General features: G+C 41.1%; 3 protein-coding genes across 3 annotated transcripts; 1 reads left to right on the top strand and 2 right to left on the bottom strand.

The window, feature by feature from the left end:
• Window positions 1-137: 137 nt before the first annotated feature.
• Window positions 138-1,230, bottom strand: PCOAH_00011120 (Uncharacterized protein; the record flags this gene model as incomplete). The annotated part of the gene is made up of 2 exons (XM_020057921.1): window positions 138-166; window positions 381-1,230. The coding sequence occupies 2 exons, from the start codon at window positions 1,228-1,230 to the stop codon at window positions 138-140; spliced, it is 879 nt and encodes a 292-aa protein (XP_019913400.1).
• Window positions 1,231-2,098: 868 nt separating this feature from the next.
• Window positions 2,099-6,885, top strand: PCOAH_00011130 (Uncharacterized protein; the record flags this gene model as incomplete). Its single annotated transcript, XM_020057922.1, has 5 exons — window positions 2,099-2,857; window positions 3,064-3,671; window positions 3,890-3,977; window positions 4,086-6,122; window positions 6,225-6,885. 5 exons carry the CDS (start codon window positions 2,472-2,474, stop codon window positions 6,883-6,885), a joined length of 3,780 nt encoding a protein of 1,259 aa, XP_019913364.1.
• Window positions 6,886-8,140: 1,255 nt separating this feature from the next.
• On the bottom strand, window positions 8,141-10,189 carry PCOAH_00011140 (shock 70 kDa protein; the record flags this gene model as incomplete). Its single annotated transcript, XM_020057923.1, has 1 exon — window positions 8,141-10,189. One exon carries the CDS (start codon window positions 10,187-10,189, stop codon window positions 8,141-8,143), a length of 2,049 nt encoding a protein of 682 aa, XP_019913469.1.
• Between the last annotated feature and the right edge of the window lie 496 nt (window positions 10,190-10,685).

Below are 10,685 nucleotides of genomic sequence, written 5' to 3' on the forward strand. Positions count from 1 at the left end.
ACACGGCTACATCCCTCATTGTACCAATTCGCGCGCTACATTATGCATACGCGCAGTAAAGTCCTCAGTGGTCCACAGAATCATTCAGGGGTAGATTGCTCAAAATGGGAAGCTCCGTTTTCTTGCCATCTGAAGGATCACTTCTGATTTGTCATCGAGTATATAACTGCAAAAAAGGAAAGGGGAAACATCAAACATTTTACATTTCGCAATCTATGTACTTTATGCACATATTTGCCAAAACAAGGGTACAAATAAAGTGTGTACTCCGTTCGGTATCCCCCTTCTTGGTAAACATCTGACACAGCGCTTAAATTCGACGTTTTCTCTCGAAGCGCCAACTTTGCTCTCCACCTGGATACAGCAAAATTTTTGCGTACCTTTGTCCTGATCTTCAATTTTAAAAATCTTGAAGCTAACGCGTGGTCCTACTTCCACCATTTCGTTTTCTTCCTCCTTTTTAGCACTATTGAGCTCCATTCGGTTGGATAAAAAATTGTACATGTTGTTATTCTCCCCGAGACCATCATTTCGGTACGCCTCATTTATTATTTCTTTAACCGATCTTTGTCTTAAATTTGTCACATACTGGCGAAAGTAGATAGTTTCATCAGCACTGTTGTAGCTGTATAGTATGACTCTCTTAGGTTTGTGTTCGGCGTCCGCTCTGAGATTTATATTGGGGAACATATTTTTCAGTATATTTTGTATAATGATTAAATAATTTAGCATCTCCGGATTTGCAGAATTGTTGAAGTTTTTCAAAATGAGTAAAGGTTTAAATTTGCTATAATTGTGAAAAGCAAATTTGGCACCTTTAGACCTAACCACTGATGCATTGGTGAAACTCTGAATGATAAATGTTAATGTCAGCTTGGTGTAATTGCTTGTAATATTATACATGAATTTTTGGTTGCTTATGTGTATGCTAATTGTATATTTATAGTTTAACTCTTTCAGTTTTTTCTTCAATTCGGTTAAATTTTTTAATTTGTTTATGTATAAAGTTACCGAATATGGGGAGAATACTTCAGCTAAATCTCGACATAGCGACTTGAAAACGGAGTTCATTCCACTTTTCTTAATTGCAATTATGTTTGTTTTTTGGATAATTTCTTCTTCATGTTGCTTTGCAGTCTTTGGTTTACTCTCCTTTGCTTTTCCCTGTTTGCTGCCTTCTTTTTTTATTACTCCCCGTTTGAATTTTTTTCCCTTTTTGGCCGTCACCATGTTGTTCCTGTTATTTTTCCTGATCTCCTACTTTTTATGCGATGTCGTACTCTCGGATGGAAGTTTAGTAAGTATGCGAAGGCGTCTCATGCGGACAGGTACTTCTATCTGTGCATACCTACATGCGTGTTTTCCGCGTCATACAGCAGTGGGTAAGTCGAATTCGCACCATACTTGGTCAGTATGAGGAGCATTCTCTCAAATGGTTCTTGCGCCAGGAGCTCATCTCATTCAAGGAAGAACAAAAAAAAAAAAAAAAAACTTCAAAAATTAGCAGAAGTTTTCTAATAAAAAACGGCTTTGCAAGTATTCTTCGCTGCAAAATTGCCAATTTGCAGAGAAAGTATAAAAATATGCGCAGAAAAGTGGCATGTTGTTATTTTTCCTTTCCCGCGAATCTTTCTTTATGAGAAAATTAAAATTTTGACGCTTCTATACAACGTTTAAAAGTTTTTGTATAGGTTACCATTTGGGCAAAAATATTTTTTTTCTTTTTGTCCTTTCATTCTCCTCATAAATATATTTTCGTGAACTGGGTTGGCCACGTCATAAAAAAACGGCACCGTGTAGGCACAACGCGTGCAACGTAGCATATGCCCATTTTTTGGGGGGGGAAAAAAAAGAAGGAAAGAGTAGCAAAGAAGCACGCATCCCTCTATACGTGTTCGCAAAGCACCAATTTGAAGTGGCGCATACGTGTGACGAATTTTTCGGGAAATAAAAAGGTTCGCTTTCAAGGACGATCTGTTAAGTAAATATACTTTTTCCTTTTTTTTTCCCATGCACTTCCCCCATTCGAATGGTGGTGAACGTGTTCAACACAAGGAACAACGTAACACTGCGGGGATCGTTTTGTACATGTGACACGCGACTCGACTGAGAAGGAAGAAGAAATGAGGACTGTCTTCATGAGGACCCACTGAATGAGGACACTTGGCATTGTAAAAAATGCCCACCGCTCCCTACCCCCTGTGGGAGAGCCCTTTCACACATGTAATTAGGGAAGCACAGATAAACGCGTTCTGCTTAAACGGCTTCCGTACCCAACGTATTATGTCATCCCCGTAACAGAGACCCAAAAAAGAAAAAAAAAAAATGGTCATCTTGCGTGAACCCTTAGCTAAACACGCTAAAGAAGAGAGCAAACAAATTAGGGGCTTCCCTACGTGAACCCTACAGTGAAATTACTTCAAACAGTTTATTCGCATGATCGGCGATAGATTGACCCCCCATTGGCAAAAATGATTTTGGAGATCGTCCCCCTGTACAGTCACAAGTTTTACAGCACACTGCTGATAATTAAAGACCTGGATGCTTCCAATAGGGGATGCAAGTTGAATGAACTTTTGCAGGATGGCGATAAGGAAGGAATGATCAGTGGGCAGACCAGCAGGGAGGGAATTGAAGAGGACGCTGAACAACAACCCGGGGAAGAGCCCCCTGCCCCCAAGGGCGATACAACGAGCAAGGATCAGGGGGGTCCTCTTCCGAGGAAGACCTATAATTATGACTACCTAAATAATAAGAAGGATTTTTACGCAAAGGAGAAAGATAAAAATATTTATGTCCTTATAAATTGCGGATGGGACGATCAGTTCTGCACGGAAGACGTGAAGAATGTGTTGCGGTAAGGAGGGAACCGATGCACGTGTGTTAAAAAATCATACAAGTGTTCACGTATCACCGCTTACGTGGAGGTGTAGCATGGATGCTGGTCAGTCCCCGTCAAGCCACGCCAACCCATATAATACCACCATGTTATGGAATTTTTTTCACAATTTTTTCGTAATTTTTTTGCAATTTTCCTTTCCTTTTTTTTTTGCCCCCCCTTAGGGTGTGCGAATATGTAGACGTCGTGCTACTCACGAACCACAGCCTGAGCTACGTGGGGTGCGCACCGCTGGTTTTCCAGGAACTACAAAAGAGGAAGAGGAAAATCCCAATCATATGCCACGAGTACGTCAAGTCGTACAGCAAGTATGTCCTCCTGAGTTACTTCAAATGTACGAACAATTGCAAATTTTTTAAATCTTTTAAAGAGGATGAATATTTAAAAATCGTGAATGAGCTCTTCTACAATGTGACATCGTTGGAGTTCAATGAACACTACACCTTTAGGAAGATGATATGCCAAAAGAAGAAAACAGTTTGTATGCTTCCTATGTATTTTATAAATAATGGAGACAACATAGGATCGTCTGCCGTAATTATAAAATTTTTTAATTCCAAAATATTGTACTCTGTGAATTCCCACATGTCTGATTATTCCTTCATCGAAAAATCGGACGTGTTGCAACAGTCTAATGTGTTCACTTACATTAGCAACTTTCGCTACACAAATAAGAATTACACCAAAATGGCTGACATGAAAAGCATCCTGGGCATCGTCAACAGAACGATGAACAACCTCGGATGTGTACTTCTCCCTGTGGATATCGACAGTGAGCATTACACAGAGAGGGGAAAAGGGGCCAACCAAACCTTCGGGGGAGGAAAAATACCAAGTCGTTGGAACACGGTGTTGCCCCGTCGGCAAGTATAAAAGGAGACACTGTGTCTACCTCCCCGTAGGGTCCGGAGCGGTCGACCATTTTGACCCATTTATATTTATCTCCCCATTTGGTGCCAATTAGAAACCCCGCCTTTACCCCCCCCGCAGGCGTTTTCCTGGATCTCCTGTTCCACATCAACGCCCTCCTGGAGGTCAGCATGCAGAGATACGTCCTCTTGTTCCTCTGTCCCTATTCGTAAGAAGAGTCACTTAAGAATTGCCAACTGTTAGCCCGAGGGTATTATTCCCCTGAATTGCTCTAACCCGTTCACTTTTCACCCATGCACTTCTCACCCCCCCGCAGGGAAAACTTCACAAGGCTGCTGTTCGCTTCGCTGACCTACCTGAACAGCCACATAAAAAGCAATTTTCACAAAAACAGAATAAATATTTTCAAGATGAAAAACCTAGTATGTATAAACAACTACAGCGATTTTAAAAAGTACGAAAATGGGTATTACATTTTGTTTTCCTTCCCGGCCTCTCTGAACAACGACACGGTGAAGAAAATCCTGTCGACGTTTCTCACCAGGAAGAAGAACGTATTAATATTTACGAAGAGGTACTATGCTCCGAGCTTTTCGCACCAAGTGTGTAGTCATTATTTTAGCCATAGGGGTGAAAAGAACAAACCGGAGCTATCCTTCTGCTTCAGCCAACATGTAAAATTCGATGACGAAAAATTGTATGAAATTTATTTAAAAGAAAAAAATAACATCGAGAAGGACGCCGTGCTGAGCAAAGCAGCTGGTAAAAGAGTTAAGAAAAAGAAGGAGAAGGTGAGAAAAAAAAAAAAAAAATCAAAGTTCATTTTCGAGTCACAGGAAGAAATGCTGTACATAAAAAGGGAGGGTCACTTAATCGGGAAGACAAACCTAGAAGGAATAGACAAGCTGAAGCGGGAGGGCACTCCTGGTGAACAACTTATAAAAAAGGAGAAGTACAAGCGGGAGGGAAGCCTCGGCCCCCACGCGGAAAACGGTAACAACGATGACAACGGTAATGACGATGACGATGATGACGACGTGGACGAAGATTCTACAGGGGAGGAAGACGATCCCGACCTGGACGACGAAGAGGAAGAAACAGAAAGTGAAGATGACGATGACAAGGACAATGATAGTGATGATGATGACCATGACGAGGGGCCACACGATCCGCAGAACTACAACGCGTATTACCATTCAGACGAAGAGGAAGAACAAGAAGGAGCGGACGAGGATCCCAAATTTCCTGGCGAGCTCTACAACCATAGCGACCGCAATGAGGACTACTCACAGGACGGAATGGAACCCCCCAGAGGAAAATCAAGAAAGGGAAAAGGCACCATAAAAGAGGAAAAAATAAACGATAATGAATATACTAAGTTTTCCAACCACCTTCTAAAGAATGAACAGTCGGATGATCCAGACAACGCGTACTATTCTCATGTACACAACATTGGTAATCTTAATAAGGACGCAAAAAAAAAAAAAGTAAGAATAAAAGCAGAACCTGAATCCAGTGATGATGAAGTATATGGACATGAAAGTTATACCAGCAGGCATCCACTTTCAAAACACAGAGACCACAAAAGTATGACAACATTTGTAAAAAATGAGCAGACATTTACAAATGAACATGATAATGATTTGGATGAGAATAACGAGGAGAACAGTTCCACCAACGATGAGCGAAAGAGAACTTACCAAACGGTACACATATCAGATTACTACCAAGTAAAAAAGAAAAAACTGCGTTCAGGAAAAAGGGTTAGAAAGGGGAGCAGCATGGTAGATGGAACTTACGAACAAAATTGCCATTCCTCGGAAACGCCCAAAATGACATGGAAAAAAAAATTAATTAAATATTTAAAAACCATTCCTACCACTGTTCAGGAAGAGAAAGTTTCCATTCAGGTAGATTGCTCCGTAAGAACATTTAACATAGAAAATTATATTAACCAGAATGCCCTTAACAGTATAATACATCTGATGAAGCCCCAGAATTTTGTCCTCCTTCCAAGTTGTAATAATTTCTTTTCTTTTCATTTAGAAATGTTACTGCACGCGTCGATACAGCCCATGGATGAAGTAAAGTTCCACAGTTTTTACATCCCCAATTTTTCCAGCAGTGAAAATAAGAGGAGCATTTATTTGAACCGCTACTTTTGCTCCAGTGGAAAAACTCTCGATTCGGTTAGCATTCCATTAAGTGTTCGTTACGAGAATGTGTGCATAAAAAATATCTACACGATGATCAACACGGCCAAGGTTGCCGATAATCAGATGAACGTTTTTAAAATTAAGGCCACCATGAGTTCCACAAGAGGCGAACCGAATTCGCAGCTATGTACCAGGAGGTAAGCCCCAGGACGTGCACCACGTGGAGTGCCACGTGGGTCCAAAATATTACGTGTGTTTTGTTAGCATAGCCACTTTACGTAATTGCTCCCCCTCTGCAGGCGAAAACGGTTCATTAACGAGCACAGCACCTTCTGGAGCGAATTCAGCGAGGCGAACTACTCCCTTGCGATAGACAACCAGGATGAAGAGACACAAGAAGGGGAAAAAAACACAAAGGAAGAAAAGGAAAGTCAAAACCAGGGGGAACAAAATACCCCCAATGAAACGAACCAAAGTGGAGATAAGGAAAAGTCGAATGAGAAGAAACCCTTTTTGGATTACTACATGGATGATGAGGAAGCCAGCGGAGGAGCAACACAGGAGGAAGAAGATCAGGATCATGCAGGAGAATCATCGGACGACTCCGACGCTTCGTCCGAAATGCGGGACATTCTCCCCAATGAAGACAACACAAATGAAGAACACACCCCAAGTGGTAGTATCTACATCGGTGAAGTCAGCATGAAAAATCTATCCCATGCTATAAGTAGCACATTTAAAAGATCCTTAAACTTTACCCAAGAAAATCAAATCATAATTGACGGGAAGACATGTGTTAAGAAGGAAGAGCGGGACATAGCCACTCGAGGAACGATGGGTAACAAAAAAGTCGAGAGAACAAAAAGGAATATCGTTTGGAAAGTTCAGAGCTCCCTAGACCCGTCATTCTACATTCTGCGAAACGTTCTGAAGGATATGTACAACCATGTTTCTATATGAGAGGAGCCATATGCAGGGGGGCATGAGCACTGTCTCCCTGCGTTTATATACGTACTTTCGCACTGAGTAGTGCCTTTACAATTTCCCCCCTTTTTTTTTGTTTCAAAATGGTAAACCTGTGTTTATTGTTCCCTTAAAAGTGTTTTTTTTTTTTTTTTTTTTCACTTCCCTCAAGTGACTTTTAACATTACATATGTGCAGTACTTGAAAGGCATCCTTAAAAAGGTATGCTTTACCTGTATGTGCTAAATGAGTTTCCTTTTAGAAAGCATCCCCTCCATTTTAAACTTCCTTTTGCTTTGAAAGTTGCTCCACTGTGGTTGGTCACAATTGGAGCAACACGGAGAACACCCATTTCACGGAAGATTCTTAAAATACTTGTTGTAAGAGGGTGTACCATTCGACGCGCCCTTCGCGATCTGCGTTTTGGAGCGGCCACAAGGAGAAAATGCCCATGTGCAGAAAGAGACTTTTTTCCAACGTTGTGTATACAGCATATGTCCTTTGTAAATACCTTTGAGAAGCTATTCTTTTTTATCTTACCCAAATGGGGGAAACGGATTTAACACACCCCACAGTTGGCACATAACAGTGGACAGGACAGCGGCGTAAGTAGCCACTTCCCAAAGCAAAATCCAGTGTAACTATATTTTTTTATCACATAATTTCCTTTTCGTGTTGCTATTCTTTCAGTGTTTAAAAAAAAAAAAAAAAATACATCTGAACTGATTTTCGCACGATTCGTTAAGCATTCTTATTAGCTTTCACATGCACATGTATGTATATAGCTCCTTCAGTTACAGAAAAAAAAAAAAATTACATAAGTTTACAACGCATGCGTGGCTCCATACGTACGAACAAGCGCGTACGTACATATTAACACAGTTAACGATTTATGATTAATGAATGATGAATGGCGATGAATTATTTATTTTTTTTATTTTTTATTTATTATTTTTTTTTTGGAAGGATTACTTTGTGGGACACACATGTAAACGCACACCAGGTGCGCGTTCAAAAGGGTCGCATGGGCCACAACGCACATGGTGTTTTGCAGTGTGCATATATGCTCTTCCATACATGGGAGGTGTGCACGGGGGAAAATGCGAACGCACGTGTGAAGCCCCATAGAGGCGTGCAATACATATATTCCCCGTCCTTTTCATGAAACTGGAACAACACTATAATACTAGCCACAGTACCAGTATGCTCAGCAGCGATTTTTGTGGTGATGCTTTGCTTCCGATTTGACGGATCAATCGACTTCCTCGACAGTGGGTCCACTTCCAGCGGGAGCACCTCCGGGCATTCCACCACCTGGCATGCCACCTGGGAAATTCATTCCACCTGGCATTCCGCCACCGGGCATGCCTCCTGGCATACCTCCAGGCATTCCACCGGGCATTCCGCCAGCTGCACCACCGACGTCCTGATATATCTTGGACATGATGGGAGCACAAACGGATTCAGCTTCCTTCTGTTTCGATTCATATTCTTCTTTGCTAGCCAATTGGTTCTTCTCTAACCATTCCAATATGGTAGTGATACTCTTCATGCAAGTTTCAATTTCAGATGGCTGCAATTTCTCTTTTATTTTCTGGTCCTCTAATGAGCTCTTCACACCGTAGCAGTAATTTTCGAGGCTGTTTCTGGCTTCAATTCTCTTCTTATTTTCTTCATCTTCTGCTTTGTACTTTTCAGCGTCGTTCACCATACGGTCAATTTCTTCTGGGGACAATCTTCCCTTGTCATTGGTAATGGTAATATGGTTCTGTTTTCCCGTGGATTTTTCAACAGCAGTAACATTAAGGATACCATTAGCATCAATATCAAAGGTAACTTCAATTTGTGGGACTTTTCTCGGTGCTGGTGGGATACCGTCTAGGTGAAATTTACCCAACAAGTTGTTGTCCTTAGTTAGGGCTCTCTCTCCTTCGTACACTTGGATCAACACTCCTGGTTGGTTATCAGCATAGGTAGTGAAGATTTGACTCTTCTTTGCTGGGATGGTGGTATTTCTCTCAATCAGCTTGGTCATAACTCCTCCTGCGGTTTCCAAACCGAGGGATAAGGAACACACATCTAAGAGCAACAAATCTTGTACCGCATTGGATTGGTCACCAGACAAAATGGCTGCTTGTACTGCTGCACCATACGCAACGGCTTCATCAGGGTTGATGGATCTGCAGGCTTCCTTTCCGTTAAAGAACTCCTTAATGAGTGTTTGAATTTTGGGAATTCTTGTGGAACCACCAACAAGGACAACTTCGTGCACGCTCTTCTTGTCCATCATGGCATCTTTCAATACCTTCTCAACAGGAATTAGCGTATCACGGAAGTAATCGATACAGAGTTCCTCAAATCTGGCTCTACTCACCGTCACACTGTAGTCGATACCTTCGAAAAGGGAGTCAATTTCGATGGTGGCTTGTGTAGAGGAGGATAAGGTACGCTTGGCTCTCTCACATTGAGTTCGTAATCTTCTTAAGGCTCTGCTATTCTTAGATAAATCCTTTCCTCTATTTTTTCTTTTAAAATCTTCAACACAAAAGTTCACCAACCTGTTGTCAAAATCTTCACCTCCTAAGTGCGTATCTCCAGCTGTGGCCTTCACTTCGAAAATTCCATCCTCAATCGTTAGGAGGGATACATCGAAAGTTCCTCCTCCGAGGTCGAAAATGAGGATGTTCTTTTCACCCTTTCCTTTTTTGTGCAGACCATAAGCAATAGCAGCTGCAGTTGGCTCGTTGATAATTCTCATGACATTCAAACCAGCAATAGTACCTGCGTCCTTCGTGGCTTGCCTTTGTGAATCATTAAAATAAGCTGGCACGGTAATGACTGCATTTTTTATGGACTTTCCTAAAAACGCTTCTGCATTTTCTTTCATCTTTTGCAAAACCATGGAAGAGATTTCTTCAGGGTGGAATAATTTCTTCTCTCCCTGATAGGATACCTCAATCATGGGCTTCTCATCAACACCGGACTTGACAGTAAATGGCCAGTGTTTCATATCGCTCTGCACAGAAGATTCAGTGAACTTCCTTCCAATTAACCTCTTTGCATCAAAAACAGTGTTCTCTGGGTTCCTTGCCACTTGGTTCTTAGCGGCATCTCCAATTAGCCTCTCCGTGTCAGTGAAGGCAACGTAAGATGGAGTGGTTCTGTTTCCCTGGTCATTGGCAATGATATCTACATTTTCGTTTCTCCATACTCCGACGCAGGAATAGGTGGTACCAAGGTCAATACCGATGGCGATGTTCGATTCGGGGAGGTTTGGCTTGGCTGCTTTTCCGCTTGCCATTTTGGAAATTTCAATAGGGAAAAAAGTAGAAAACTTGGCAAAATAGGGAGTAAACTTAGGGGTTATTATATTATACTCTCCTTAACGCTCTTCCGTTAACGGTAAAAGCAGGTTCAGTACAATAAAGAAGTGCTTAAAATTACAACGCAGCAGGTTTGCGCAGTTGTTCCAATTATTCTTGCGAAAAAAGGGAAGCAACAAGAAAAGCAGTGATTACTCACGGGGAAAAAAAAAAAAAATTGCAGAAAAGGTTCTTATTTATTTTTTTTTTTACCACAAAATGAGAAAACACAGGACAACGAGGAAAAAAAAGGAAAGAAAAGGAAAAAACAATTATATATTATATTTTAATATAATAGGAGAATAAAAGATATTTTTTATTACAATTCCGCAAAAATGGGAATATATGCCTCAGTTGGTCATAAATTTTTGCTGTACATACAATGAAATTGTATATATGATATAAATTACTTTTTGACTTATATTTTTCTTTTTT

Source organism: Plasmodium coatneyi, chromosome 5 (genome assembly GCF_001680005.1).
Source record: "Plasmodium coatneyi strain Hackeri chromosome 5, complete sequence".
Classification (NCBI taxonomy): domain Eukaryota; phylum Apicomplexa; class Aconoidasida; order Haemosporida; family Plasmodiidae; genus Plasmodium; species Plasmodium coatneyi.